General features: G+C 34.2%; 1 protein-coding gene and 1 pseudogene across 1 annotated transcript; one reads left to right on the top strand and one right to left on the bottom strand.

Annotated features, from left to right (window-relative positions):
• Positions 1-2359: 2359 nt before the first annotated feature.
• Positions 2360-10424, top strand: LOC132163355 (uncharacterized). Its single transcript, XM_059573614.1, is given in 11 exon segments — positions 2360-2531; positions 3204-3584; positions 4040-4105; positions 4263-4402; positions 4918-5044; positions 6263-6414; positions 7626-7761; positions 8128-8212; positions 8336-8613; positions 8765-8901; positions 10335-10424. Coding segments are annotated over 11 exon segments (1614 nt in total). The 5' UTR covers positions 2360-2423; the 3' UTR covers positions 10339-10424.
• Positions 10425-11161: 737 nt separating this feature from the next.
• On the bottom strand, positions 11162-11849 carry LOC132162822 (uncharacterized; annotated as a pseudogene).
• Positions 11850-16101: the final 4252 nt, after the last annotated feature.

The raw sequence follows: 16101 nt of genomic DNA, 5'->3' as shown, positions 1-16101 counted from the left end.
CTACACAATAAAAGAATTAAAAAAAATTAACAACTCAATAATATATATATATATATTGTCTTAAGCTTAAGTAAATATCAACTAGTATTAAATACGGCGTAACCTCTATTCAATTAATTAAAGTCACTTTACAGGAAAATTAAAAATAATAATTAAAGTTAAATTGTACAAGGCATTCACTATAAAGTAAGGGAACATCCTGGAAACAAATCTAGATAATATATGGTCATTAATTATATACACCCTATTATAAAGGCACATGCAACTTTATATGATCATATGAGTATTTGATATGACATTTTTTTATACGGCGTTATTTCATAGGGACCACAAAACCGAATACACCCGAGCCATAGGTATTCCTACTTATTTTATCATTGACCACTGCATAAATGTGGGACCACAGAAAAAAGGGAAAAACATACAAGTAAAAAAACAAGTTATAAATTTGATGGCTTTAGAATCATACACCCTACCCGAATTTTATGGTTTTTGTTACTGTGCCTATATACAAAAACCGAACATGTATTTTCAATTCAAACGTGTGAGGGTTTGTTGGCATTCACATGTGCTTTGGTTTTGCGTCTCTGCTTCTTTAAAAGAGAGGAGAAGAAGAAAAAAAAAATAGAGATACATTATTACCATTTAATGCAAAGTTATATTTTTTGTATACGAGTAATGCTACATCCACGTCACCCATTGAGGATGGATTTTATAAATAGTGATGGATGTAGGGTTACTCCACACTATAAAATAAATTAATTATCGTGATTTTATATGTGCGATAAAAAAAAATAAAGAGTACAAATTAATTAAGTGTTATACATATTTTTTTCAAGATAACTTTTTTATGTTATGAAATGACCACACAATTTTGTTTCACAAAGTGGAAGGTTGATTATCGCTTTCTAAAGTTTGGTAGTACTTTTGTAAACAATGTGTAAGTTGGAGGGAGGGTGGGCCAAGAATAATTTTTCCTTCTCGTGCCAAAATATATACAACTACTAAGGTTGTTTGTTAATGTCTACTTTCTATTGGAGTTCATTTAAGATTTTGCAAGCCAAAGATGTGTTCTTAAATAAATAAATTTAAATTTGTTGAAAGTTCCTCATTTGGGAGTGCATTTTAAATAAAATGCCGGTCCGTCCGTAGGTTGAAAGAAGCAGGGTGGGTGCGCTGCATTTGGATAATTTCATTGATTGTTTTTGTTAATTTTTGGTTAGCTCATGGTTTGCTCACATTTTTCTTTCTTTTTCCTTTACAGTAGACAACAAAGGGGACCACAGATGGCATGCATTACAACAAGGGGGACCACAGAAAAAAGGGAAGGCAGAATGCAAAAAAACAAATCATACAACCAACCCATCCGACAATAAGCACACAATAAACTCATCATCAACCAATAACTTCAAATATTATATTATACAGAAAAAACAACGGGTCTGCAGACAAGGACAAAAATATACAAACAACAAACAAATACACAAAAACATAGGGACCCATATCACTTTCGGACACTATAAAGTCAAACTTTCTTCACACTAAATGAGACCATCAATGCATTTGCAAAACACCCAAAATCATTCTCTACAAACCCAAAAAAATAGGAACAACTCAATGGGTTACCTTCAGTGACCAATTGGGCTGTTTGGAGGGAATGATTTGTGGCTTCTTCGGTTTTGCAGGACGACGGCGTGACGACGGGACGAGGGGACGATCGGAGTTGAGGGGGACGAACGGCACGACCGGTGTGGTGCGTGGGAGACGATCCGATTGGGCTGTTTGGACGGAATGATTTCTGGGTTTTTGGGTTTTGCAGGACGACGGCGTGGCAACGAGACGACGGATGATCGGCGTGAGGGGGACCACTGACGCGATGGGCAGGATCACCAGAGCTGTGCATGTGGAGAAGAGAATCAGCCACGGCTGTGTGTGAGGGGGAGGGGGGAGCTGTGCTGCGTGGGATTGATTGAGATTGGGGAAAAGGGTTTAATTAACCTAAGCAAAATGACGCCGTTTTACTTAGGGTAAGTGAACCCTTTTCGTTTTGCTCCTCCTTAAAAGAAAGAAAAAAAATACATAGAAGGGCATTTTTGTAACTTACCCGTAATCAAACGACGTCGTTTTGTAGTTTCCGTCTAGACTGACGGTTTTGACTAATGGAGTGGCGAAAATGCGAAAGTTTGGTAGTTTAGGAGGGTACTTTATGACTTTTGGAATATCAGGAGGCTAAATCGAAAACGGCTGGTCGTTTGAGGAACTTTTTTATATTTTTGCCTTTGTTTTGTTTTGTTTTTTGTTTTTTCCTCATTTCTAAATGTACTACATATGTAAAGCTCTATGAAGCAGTGAAAGCCGGGAAATTTGAGAAAGCAGAGGCAGAACTCCGCTAATCTGGTGGGTATTCCGCACAGTTAAGGGCTATGGCGCTCGACTTAGAACCAGACCTTGTAGAAGAAGAAGAAGAAGAAGAAGAAGGGGAAATAAAACTTGATGCAACGGCACATCACCCTTCTGCTCCGCCTGATGAGGTAGCAATCAATAGCTCTGATTTCACTTGGTTTCTTTTTTGTTCCTTTTTTCCGTTTAGCTCTTATCTTTTCTCTTCCCTCTCTCTTAGGAGCTTAAGTATATGTAAATAGGGTTTTAGTGGTTCATTTGTCACGCTATTTGATAGTGACGATTCTGTTTGATGGTTCAGCGAAAATTTTGCCAATTCTTGGAAAATCTCACAATGTTCTTGACCCTTTCTTTTTGGTTGTATTTGAGGTCTAATTGATTTATAAACAGGTTAAATAGGGCATTCGATGATGTGGGTACTAGTTGTTTGTCAAATATATTCATTGTCAAATCCATTTGCAGCTCAGATATATGCTGGGTCTTATTCAAATATGATTTGGCTGACTTTTGGCACAATACATGTGAAGTACATTGTGATTAATGCCCATATGCACTAAACTTGGCTGAAATCTGAAATTGGGAACTCTTGATTGTGGTAATAGCCATAGTTTTCTTCCGTACTCTGATTATAAAGCAAATGATAGAGCGTTGATAATACATGTCCACACCGGCCACGGCCCATATATGCGTAAATACGTACGTGTATGTAATGTATAAATACATTTTAAGAGCATTAACATAACGTATACCTGGTCAACAATTTCTAACCATGATTTTTTTTTTTTTTTCTTTCTGTTGTGCAGTTGTTTGACATCTCAACTACAGTTGATCCTAGTTATTTAATCTCTCTGATATGGAAACTTCTACCAACTGATGCAAGTAATAACCATGATTCTCTTGGCGTTGATGCACGTGTTGACATGAATCAAGTACAAAATACTGGTCATGTGGAAGAATGTTCAGCTTCTCTCTGTGGAGATGAAGTTCTGAACTTTTCAAATAATAATTCTGAGAGCATGAAGATTGTTGGGGATTATGATCAACATGCTCGACAAGAAGGAGACGATGAAGAGTCATGTCGTAGATCTGATCAGCCTAGTATATCATCAGGAGAAGAGGCTTGAGAAGAGTATGGTTGCATTTTATGGGATCTTTCTGCAAGTAAAACTAATGCAGAGCTCATGGTAATCAAGTTTTCCCTTCAATTGACAATTAATCTTGATGCTGCTTTCTGCCTTTTTATTTTTTTTATTTTTTATTCTGATTGCATGTCAACTCATATCAACCTTAATTCTGGATTTTGGATATAATGAGGCTATTGTAACTCAAATAAAAAGTCGATTAAAGAACTATCCAGTTGGAAGTACAATCTAGCACCAATCCTCATATCCCCTCTAAAGTCTTGAGTATGCTTGTGATCATGAGATGAAGATAGCGGTCATTGCCACTTTATTAGAAGACGTGATTAATCATATTGTTTTAGGTTTCCACCTCTAACCACCCTTCTCTTTTGCAAGCACCCCAAAAATTATTAATTTTCCTTGAACTAGGTTTTGAACTATGATTTGTCTTGTTATTATTGCTAGAGATCTGATTATGAAATCTGTCGTACTGCAATCTAAGTAAGATATTTGTGCAGGTACAAAACCTCGAAGTTGAAGTACTTTTAGCAAACCTTTTAGTTTCCCAATCTGTGCGTGTTAAGGTGAGCCACATTTCAACTTTGTTGCAGAATTCTTTTTGCCTGATGAACTTATGTTCATTCCTTCTCACTTAACTTGTTTTCTGTAAATGGAAAAGTTTTTAACCTGGAGGTTTTAGAGACTTGTTTACTATGGATCTGATTGATTTTCTTGCTCCAGGAGATTAGCCTCGGAATTATTGGAAACCTTGCCTGCCATGAAGTTCCGTTGAAACATATTGTCTCTACAAATGGATTGGTTGAGATAATTGTGGAACAATTATTTCTAGACGACGCTCAATGTCTATGTGAAGCTTGTCGGTAATACATACTCTTGCACTCGTAATTCCTATTGTCAATCATTCGAGAAAACTTTTCAGATTTTGGTTTTATTATTATACTTGCTGCCAGTGTTTCATTCTTTATAACCTATTAAGTAGTAACTTGTAGCCTACATGCATAAAGTCTCATTGTGCCTATCCTGGATTATTGTGCTCTTAATTTTCTTTTTCTTGGCATTCCTTGTTTCTTCTGGCAAGAAACTTTCAAATCAACCTTTGTTTCTGCTTTCTGTCCATTTGCGAACAATAACCATAGATAGTGAAATGATAGTTCTCACTTTTTTCCCTCTTTTTGAAAGAATACACATTTCCTTTTATCTATTAAAGTAGAATACTAATAATTTTGTAATAGCAAAGCGGCAGTGTCCGAGTCTCTTCTTGCATGTTGCATTAGTCGTGTCATTTATAGTTTTGTGTCGCTAACATTAGTGGTTTTGAGACAGACTCAAACAGATGCTGTATGCTTTTCTTATATCTATATATTTCCTGATACAGGTTGTTAACTTTGGGTTTTCAAAGTGGTGAATGTATTACATGGGCTGAAGCATTGCAGTCTGAACATATTCTATGCCAGATTTTATGGATTGTGGAAAATACCTTAAATCTACAGCTTATTGAAAAGGTAGAAAATATTGTCTATGGTTTATTTTCTTTGAGACATTCTGGTAAATGTGTGTGAGGGTGCCTATGTTGAAAATTTTTCAACCAAGGAAATGCCTTATATTTTCCCGATCAGCTCTTATTTTTGGGTGCTTGTGGTGGTATTTCTTAGGAAGTATATTTCAAACAGCAGTGTCAGAGAAAGCAAAAATCCAAGTGATTGCACCAATAAGGGTATCACCGACTATGAGTTTAAAGATTCTCTCCACATATTCATTGTAGGAGGTCAAGCTTGATACTTCCTAAGAGGGCTGAGTGGTTGAATAAATAATGGAAGGAAGAAACACTATAGTTGTAGGAAGATTTTGGTTATAATTGTCATTTGAATTATTTGTCTTTTTAATCAGATGTTATAGTATTTTTCTTTTGTTAACAGAGGTTATATAATGTAGGTTTGAATCAGCAACTTGGTAGGAGGGTTGGCTGGTTAAGTGGATTCTTGACAAAAGAAACTTTGATACTGAACACAGCTCATCTCAACTAAGCTTCTATCACAATCAAAGAAACTTTAAGAATGTTGGAAAATCCCAAATATAATATTTTTTAAATGGTTAACTTTTACCTTTTTTTAAATGTTAAAAGCATTTTTTATATAACTGGGAAAAGTTACATAATTGATGTTTCACTTCACTTGTAGAGTTCTTGGCTTGAAATGTTGTGTACTATTTTTATTTACTCTTTAATTTTTCCCCTGTTCACCAGTTTTTGTTTCATTTAAACTGAACACAAGTATTTAGAGCTTTTTTACATGAATAAATGGGATAATGGTGTTTGGTTGTGGTTTTGTGATTATTTTTGGTTATTGCTGAATAAATTGCATATACGAGTATACAAACAGTCAGCGTTTATCATACGTTCCTATATTGTTAAAAAATTTAGGGGAAACTTCACTTTGTTTCCTTAAACAAAGTGAAGTTTATCATACAGCTTTGTTTCCTTAAACCTCTCACTGAGTAGATATCTGTTAATGCTTTTTTTTGAGGCCTCTCTAAGTTTGTAGATATTTGTTCTCTTTCCCCCTATTCCTGATCTTGCTGGGCATTTTTCTTGTATACTTCATGTGTATTTTGAGTTGAGCCCCCTTGCGCTTCTAATAAATTTTCCTTCTTAAAAAAAAAAAAATTCAACTGGATTTTTAAATTAATTTTCACTGGCTGAAGAGGTTTTCTTTTTTGAACAGAGTGTTGGACTATTGTTAGCCGTCATTGAAAGTCAGCCAAATGTTGTGCATGTTCTTCTTCCTCCTTTGATGAAGTTGGGATTACCATGTTTATTGATTAATCTCTTGACTTTTGAGATGAGCAAATTAATGAGTGAAAGAATACCTGAAAGGTACAGCTTCACCCTGTATTCAAATGGGTGACAATGTACATTTGGTAGATCAAGGTTCAATTTTTTTTTTTTTTTTTTAATGACAACTGATATATTTGTAGCTTGCAATGGTTTAGTCAAGCAATTATCTCATTGTATTTGCAATTTCTTTTAAGTATTGCTACTATTGTAATTTGCTATCTTTTAGCAATTAAGCACCTTATAGTCTAGTAGAACAAAATAATAGTCATGTCCTACATGAATCTTATTCACCAAATACCAGCAATACATTTAGTCCACATGATTTAAGTGTAGCTCTCTGCCTGTAACTTATGAGTCTAAGCAAGCAAACCGTATCTTGCTAGTTTTCCTTGCCATTGTTTACTGTTTCTGTGTTTCATTGCTGTTAAGGAATATAACTAGGGACCTATAGATCCATGACTAAATAATGGCTCCTATATGAACTGCTGTTAGTAAGATTTGGTGTCTTTGTTCAATTTGCTATTTTCATTTCTATAAAGAGAGTCAAGTGATCTGGCTGAGTTGGCCATTGTTGTGAATAATTTGAATGTGCCATGGGGGCTGGACTAGTCAATATGCACCACTGGGGCCCATGTTTGAAAGGTTGGCTGGCCATGGAATTTCTGGCACGTGCCCAACAATCAATGGTCTAAAACTATGTTACATAACCTATATTCGGTAACTCAAGCACAGTATATATGATGTGTTATTGTTTTGAATTTCTGAATTTTCAAATGTACTTGTTTAGCAATTTTTGTTTAAAAATCCAATTAAAAGGGTAAAAGTCTCTTATAGTGGCTAGTAGGTGGACATCGGATATTTAATGCTTTAGTCTTTGTATAATATATGGTTTTATGATTATTTACAAAGATAATTTAGCTTTTTTGAAGGAGTTACTAATCTATCTTACACAATTTTTATAACCCATGAAAATTGTTAATTACTCAACTTTGCAATTTATGGCCATACGGGGTTTATATTGCCTCCTGATGCTTTTACTGAGATAAAGTACAGTGATTTTTTTCTTTCTTTTTTCTTTTTCTTTTGGCTAATGAGGTGTTTGAAGATTTTTAAGCACCTGAGTAGTACCTGGGCATATTGAGTCCCCTCGTCCCAAACACACTGATGACTAGTTGCAAATATTATAATGTTTGTATTTTTGGATAGTAATTTCTTTCCTGCATTTGTTCTTCATTTTCATACAATTTTAGGTACCCAATTCTTGATGTAGTCCTTTGCGCGATTGAAGCTCTTTCTGCTATAGATGGTTATTCTCAAGAAATCTGTTCAAATAAGGAACTTTTTAGACTGGCTTGTGACATAGTCAAACTCCCTGACAAAGTTGAGGTACATTTTAGCTTGCTGAAAATCGTAAAATACTGGCATATTATATATAGATATAGGATAAGTGTAATTTTTGGTAGTGCTGTTTAATTTCACCCTTTCCAGATACTGTTTTGATAGTTGGTAGTTTGCTGAATGTTTGATTCTTGACTATTCTATATCTTTTGAACTTTGGAGTTGTCTGCTCTTACTACTAAAGAAATTTATTGGATACTGTAAGTATTGTATAAATTGAAGTGACTAACTATTAGCCTCTAGCAAAAAAAACAAAAAAAACGGAAGATCCTCGTCATAAGAAAACTGTGCATCAGTAGAACCTATGAATATTTTGTAATGCTCTCTTCAAGTTGATTGATATCTCTTCTGCAGGTTGCCAGCTCTTGTGTTACTGCTGCAGTATTGATCGCAAATATTATTTCTGATGTATCTGATTTAGCTTCAAAGATCTCACAGGGTAAATTATTGATGGTTCTTATCTGCAAATTTTTTCCGAATGCCATCATCTTTGCATACTTTTTTATTTTTTTGTTTTTCTATCTTCTATTAGAATTAAAAGCGACTTTTTAGATCCATCCAGATTTACCTTTCTTACGGGGGCTGCTTGAAATATTTCCTTTTGCTTCGGATGATCTAGAAGCCCGGAGTGCACTCTGGAGCATCATTGCAAGGTTGCTATTTCATGTTCAGGAAAATGAGATGAGTCAATCAAGTCTCTCTCAGTATGTTTCAGTTCTTGTAAGCAAATCTGATCTGATTGAAGATGATCTTCTCGACAACCAACTAGATGACTCCAGCAAAGGGCATAAGGAGGGCTTGACCACTTATTGCACAAAATCAAATGCTATAAGTACAGCCGTATCCTTGCAGGGACAATGACATATTTGGATCTAGGAACTTTCAGTACCTTGGTTAGGCTCATATGGTTTCTTCTATCAACTGCCTTGGCTTATACTTACTGAAATTGCCTTGTCTTTCAATATTATGTTTCCCTTAACCTTTGTGACAGCTTAGAAGGATGATCTGTATTTTAACCCAATGGACTGCTTCAAACGACTCTACTGAGGTGACTAACATGGCAAGTGAGCTTAACGAAGATAATGTCAATGTGAATAGATTGGTTGATTGCTGTCGTAAATATTTTGAGTAAGCTGGTTTTCTCTCTTTCTACTTGATGATCTTATTTGTTGCAATGCTTCAAGTGAAACAACAGCTTGTATTTCTTTGAATACCGATTTTTTTTTTTCCGCCAATCGTAGAGCTTTAACAAATTTTTTACTTGAATAATTATCTTGTTTGATTATTACATGTCAGCTTTATGTAATTTTAATGTGAAGTGGAAAATCCAATAAACACATGAAGCTCATTTTCTATCTGATGGATCCCCTAGTTTTGAGTAATGCTATGTCGTTTGATCATGCAATTAAAATGGAAAAGAAACTTAAAAAGGGAGGAAGGGGAGAGATCAATGGGCTGATTTGCTAGAGCTAGTTTCAAATTAAAGCTTCTTTTATGTTTTTATCAAAATTTACTTGGGATTATTTTAGGACTTTTCTTTATTCTACATTTTGATCAGCTTATTGGATTTTACTTCTACTGTTTTATTTTCTTGTAATTGACTAAGTTGAGTGTGCTTTTCTTAAAAATATGTCATTTTTTATCAATAAAAAAGGATCTTAAGTCTGTTAGGGTTAAGTAGAACGAGAGGGACTTGGTGCCCAAGCAACTATGTGGTTTATTGATTTTTGGCTTATAGAGTTAGTTAAACATAGAACTCGCAGTTCTCAATGCAATAAAAAAGTTTCGTTTGGCAACGATTTTTAGGGTAATTTTTTGCTTTTTAGCCAAATAATAATAATAATAATAATAATAGTAATAATAATAATAATAACAATCGACTCAAAATACAAAACACTCAAAAGTACTTTTACTTTTCATCACATCTTAACTTAAAAACAAAAAGCACCGTCTTAAAAATTGTCAAACAAAACCCTTTGAATTAGAATATTTGTTGATTCATCCTATCTCTTTTGATTCCAACCAATTAGGGCTTAAACTTTAGGCTGTATATCTCATTGCCTTGAGGCCTGCTTGCTGTAAAATCCCAGAAACTAATCTGAAAACAGCTCTGCAAGTTTACAGCCCTGGTCATGTTCTTGCTGCTGTGTTTTCTGATACGTCTATTGGCATGACTGGATACCAACACATTGCTACTTGCCTCTGCCCATTTCATTTGTCAATATGACATCAATTAAACTTATTTTTATACATATTTTATGAATACATCATTCATGAGTGCTAGCCCTTGATTACAGATTTAATGTTGCATAGTCCTTCAAGGAATGAATTTTTTCGCATTGCCATGTCCTACTTTTTAGATGTATAGCCCCGTGCAATCATAGCAGAGAAAATTCCTGTAAAGAATATTGCAAGGAGGAATACATTTTTTTCTGGATCCTGCTAGGAGCATTGAAATTTAGATGTCAGGACATGATTGCAAGAGATTGAATTTGTGCCTCGTACATGAAAATGATGATTGGCCATGCCCCCAGCCTCACTTTTACACTGTTAGTTTGCAGGTAGAAGTCATGTGGATCTTTTAAGCGACCAGATGCATATTATCCAAAACATTGGGCTGCTTAATGCAATACACTAGGTTGTGGGGATGGAATGCTTGAAAAGCATATATCATTTTGAGCTTTTATTGTACCTTGAATCGACTCGGCACTTTTGACACTTTCTTGTTGCCGGACCACAGAACATCAGAAAATTGTAAAATGGAAATGAGTGAGAATTAAGTTTGTCATGTTTGCTGTTTCATTGTAATAGAGACTATAAATTTAGAAAGGCGGAATGGGGGATTACTAAACGTATGAAATAAAGAGACTTTTTTCTGCAATCCCTTTATCTGGCTTTTGAACTTGTTACGATACTAGTATTTCACATGTAGTAAGTTTAATCTTAATTATGCGTGTATGCTATTGAACATCTTTCTCTTGTAAGCTGATTTTTAAAGGTAAAATTTTACCTAGAAGTTTGTATCATTTGATAACATGGGATCGAAGAGATTACGACTTTGTGGTTAAGTCATGGAGGGAGCGATCCCGATCCTAGTGTTCCACATGGGTTAAATTTAATCTTAATTATGTATATATAAATTTTTCGATACTCTTCTCTTATAAGCTGGTTTAAGTGTAAACTCTACCTAAATTTGTATTAGAACTCTTGAAAACTTATAAAGCTTTGGCCTTTGAGTATTAAGAGAATTCTACATGTCAAATTAAAAATGAAGTGAAATATCCCAAATGTTTCACAATCCTCATTTATGACGACTTCATAGTGATTGACCAAAAAGCATCAATCCTTGCTGAAAGTCTTGCTCTCACTGAGAGATGGTCTGACAAAATTACACAAGTTCTTCAATTAGGGGGCTGTAGAATAGTTTGTATGCCTCCATAACTTCAAGATACCACATCGCCTCTCGATCTAGGATCGTTGAAAGATCAACATTCTTGTGAGCCTGATATCAAATATACAATGCCCCAAAATATTTGCAATGAGAAAATTATGTTCAAAATTTTGCTTTCACTATTCTACAATTGTTTTCATCCAACAATGAGCAAACAACTTTGTACCTTGATCACTGGGGGCTCAACTGGACCTGCACTGTATCATCCAATAACCATCACATACATCCCTATAGTACAAAGAAACATAGAGAGGGTGAGAAAAACGATCAAATTTTGCATCTATTTCTTGGAAATGCTATAATATGTAGACGAAAGTCGGCGGAGGAGAGGGAGAGCTTGATGATGCCGGTGCCGTTGTCTAGAAGCAACAGCGCTTCTATGTTGTCTTGAGACCAGAATGCCCGGAGATACAGAAATTGATTGAGAATAGAGAATTGCATAATCAAATGGGAGGGAAAAGGGGAAGGGTGTTTTGGGAAAACAAGAGAGAGAGAGACAGAGAATCTGTAACCAGGCGCATTAGAAGAGGATGCCGCCGAGAGTCATGGTGTTCTATGACGCCGTTTTCGTCGCGTCCTTTAGTTGAGCGCATAGCAGCTTCAATGTTGCTAGGCTGTAGTCCATCTCTCTCTCTCTCTCTCTCTCTCTCTCTCAATTTCTCACCTCTCACCTCAACCCGAAGAGCTAGATTGCCAACATATGGAACAATGTGTTTCGATTTTAGAAAGGAAAATATGGAGACTAAACGATGTCGTTTGAAAGTTGCAAAGAAACAAGCAAACGATCAAAACCAGAGTACGAATGAATGTCAAGTCTGACCCTAAAACAAGAGAGACACCAGTCATGTTATGTTTTTTTTTTCTAATAAAAAAAATTTATTGAGTTTTTATAAAATTATACATTTTTGGTTACTTTGAATTGGACACTAATCTCCTTTTAATTGTAAAATGCTATACATCACTTACTTTTTAAGACACTAAAAATCAATATGTTTAAATTATTTACTGACTTTTGTTGAAAGGATCAAGGATTTTTATTTTTATTTCTTTTTTTTAAAATCTTTTCGTCTTAATTTTGAAATGTATGTTCTTCCTCATAAGAAGCAAAATAGAAAATTTTCAAACTAGACGAAAAGTAATAGATTTATGACAAAAATAAGTTGTAGTAGTCAAATTGCTTTGAAAATATCTAGTTCATGGCTAGGATTTTTTCTTAAAAATCCTAAAGCCACAAATAGAACACTTGTCCACTACCTAAAAATAATAATATAAGGGTGGTGGCCACCAGAGACGGGGTGGCCAAAGCCACCCCATGGCCCTTGAGGGTGGCTGGACCACCCTCATGGCCCTTGGAGGTGGTCGGACCACCCCCAAGGGCCAAACAATTTTTTTATTTATTATTTTTTAGATTTGGCCGAAGCCACCCCCAATGGGGTGACCAGCCACCCTTTAATATTTTATTATTATTATTGTTATTTTTATTTAAATTTAAAATAATATTTTATTATTATTTGTAGTTAGTGGACAAGTGTCCTATTTGTGGCTTTAAGATTTCTAAAAAGAAATCTTAATCATGAACTGGATATTCTCTAGTCCAAAATAGACTGGAGAGGATCCTATTCCAAATTGCTTGGGATCAATTTCTTGCCCCCATTAAGTGCATTAATGATCATTAAGCATAAAAAAAATATGCAATGGTTGTTTTACTTTTAAAGGCAAAATGGATATAGCCATCTAATGCAATATTACACCCAAAAAACATGAAAACCGACGACGAGGAGCCCAAAATACCTTATTTAGAGATACAGACGGCATTCATGAGAACAAAGCTTCGAAAGGCAAGCTCCAAAATAATGGAATTGGAATTACCAGATTCCAGATGAATAAATTTAATGCGATTAATTTGTTCTTTGGCGATGCTTTCTGTGATTTGCGTAAAAAATTTAACAGAAACAAAAACCTGGATTATAACCGAAATGGACGAAACTGATAAATAAATTTCAGAAAAATACAAATCAATCACATTTTATGATTTGTGATTCAATAAAATCATGAAGGAAATCTCCTATGAAATTATAATCAGACAATTGAGAGAGAACTCACAAGTACCCACAGAAACAATGGGTGGGAGGGAGGGAGGGACGGAGGGAGGTGTCGCTTTGTTTGTTTCGGCTTTGGAGAACCGACAGAGAAGAGATACATTTAGGTTTAAAATTAGTATAAAATGAGTTACTTAAAATTTTAGTGGGAAAAGTTTCAAACAAGCACCAAAACCCAAAATGTTCTTGAGGTCTACCGTCTATGGACATTGTGAAAAATAAATAAATAAATAAATATATATATATACAAAATAAGAATAGAAAATAGAAAAATAAATAACTTAACTAATAATTAATATAAAAGAAATAATTTTTCTCTATTATATATGTAAGGTCAATAATGTCGCCCCAAAAAGCAACATCTCATAATATGTCATTAAGATGTCTTTTTAATTTTTATTTTTATATTAAGGCAACCCATTTGTGTCGCCACTAATAAGGGGTCAATAGCGGCGACATTCACAAGTCGTTGCTAATAATGGTCAATAGCAACAAGCGCATTATCAGTGGCGACAATTGAGTCTTTGAGAGCATTCCTAACAGTTTTTTCGTCATTTTTTCTACATTTAAGGATTCAAACTACTTTTTGCTTTCCTATATCAAAATATACCCTAATAACTTCCATTAATCATTCCCTATATATATATATGGGAGGAGAGAGGAGAGAGTAGAGAAGAGAGAGAAACGTTTTTTATTTTTTTTTATTTTAATAATCATAAAGATTGCAATAGTAGAACCCTTTACTTTGGGTTCCACTATAGCGATCCTCATGGTTGAGGCTCATTTATGGAGTCTACTGTGGGAAATTTTTTGCCATTTTTTAGACATATTTCCTACACATAGGGAACAGACTCTCTTATAAGGAATCTGCGGGGAATGCTCTAATAGTTTCTAGTTTTACAACCCAACCTATGAAGGACTAGCGGCGACTTATTAGCGTCGACACAAAAGTTGACGCTAATGTTAATTTTTTTCTTTAGCGTCTAAGATTATATACTACCATTAGCTGCAACTTTTAGTAGTCGCTGCTAATAATCTGGACGCTAATGAGCCAAATGCTTGTAGTAAGGTGACCTACGGTTTGGTCACCTTGGGACCCATTTTTTCCTTCTTATTTTTTAAAACAAAAATTGAAGGGTAATTTGGTCTTTTTAGAGACTTTCGTTAGGAGTTAATAGTTGAATCTGATGAAGTGGGTCAATTGAATCAAATTGAAAGTTCATGGGGTTAAATTGAGAGTTTTTAAAATTTGTGTAGTTTTCTCAAAACGCGCAGTAATTTAGAGGTCTAAAGTGAATTTTCTCCTTATTTTTAAGAAAATTATTACCAACGTGATATATGCTATTGAGAAATGTGTTTTATTTTTTATTTTTTATTTTTTAACTCATCTATATTTGATTGAGATCTCTTACAATTTTCTATAACAATTTTTGCTACAATTATGAGAAAGCCATATCATATTGATGAACCTAAATTTTAAAGGATAGAAATTTCTTCAAAACTAATTTGAATGAAATTTCCTTCAACCTATTTCAATAGGTGACAAGTGTCATTCAATATCTTTGGGTTTCTAAAAAATTAATGTTTAGGTACCTAAGTTAGTAGAATGACAATAATCGAGTCTTAAAAATATTTTTTAAAAAATGACAGAAATTTCCTCCTAACTACTTTGGAATAGGATCTCTTCCACTCCAAAATGGACTAGAGAATATCTAGTTCATTGGTAGGATTTTTGAACCACAAATGGAATACCTGTCCCACTAGCAAAAAATAATAATAAAATATTATTTAAGATTAAAAAAATAAATAATAAAATAATAAAATAATAATAAAAAAAAAAGGGTGGTTGGCAACCCCATCTCGGCCATAGGAGGTGACCGGACCACCATAGACCGGTTGAAGCCACCCTTTTGTAATGTTGAAACATGAACGATTTGAAAGAAAATATAATCAAATGAAAATATAAAACAATAGCAAAATAAAATAAAATAAACATAAAGATTTTACGTGATCCCGTCTATAACTTACGCTTACATATTAACATTTTAAAAGCTACATTATACTCTTATTTAATTAATAATTTTACAATACAAAAGACTTATATTTATAGGAGAATTGAGATAGTTATCAAACCTAATTTCAATTAATCATATAAAATGTAAGTAATGTACAATATCACTTTAATATATTGTCTAATAGGATTTTGTAGAAAATCGATCATGTTTCTTGGAAGAGTGACTTAATTCTCATATAAAATGTAAGTAAACAATATCACTTTAATATATTGTCCAATAGGCTTTTCTAAAAAATGGGTCATGTTTCTTGGAAGAGTGACTTAATTCTCAACTGACCATCTTTGTTTGCTTGGTGATTAGTGTATGTTTGAAGAACCCAAGATCAAAGGTTTAAAGGTTGATCTCCAACTAGTTAATTATTACAGCCCTCCTTAAATTCCTACCTCTCTAACACACTACTGCTGCTGCAAGATTATATATATTATAATTATAATGGGGTTTTCAAGATCTTTCTTGGCTTCCTTTCTTGTGTTTCTTGGGTTATTTGTGGCTGATGTGCAGCAATGTTCTAATTTGGGGACTCTGGCGTTGTTGTTACCGGCATCAAAGCCAGAGTCCCCAAATAACTGAATAAGTTACTGCCCATCAGCCACAAATAGGCCAAGAAACACAAGAAAATAAAAGAAAAGAAAAGAGAGAAAGATAGTAATTCAATATGCTAGAAATATTTTACCCAAAAATGAGTAAGAGTTTGTGTACACAT

This window comes from Corylus avellana, chromosome ca10 (assembly GCF_901000735.1).
Source record: "Corylus avellana chromosome ca10, CavTom2PMs-1.0".
NCBI lineage: Eukaryota > Viridiplantae > Streptophyta > Magnoliopsida > Fagales > Betulaceae > Corylus > Corylus avellana.
The sequence above is the reverse complement of the archived record's forward strand: the minus strand, read 5'-3'. Positions and strand labels throughout refer to the sequence as shown.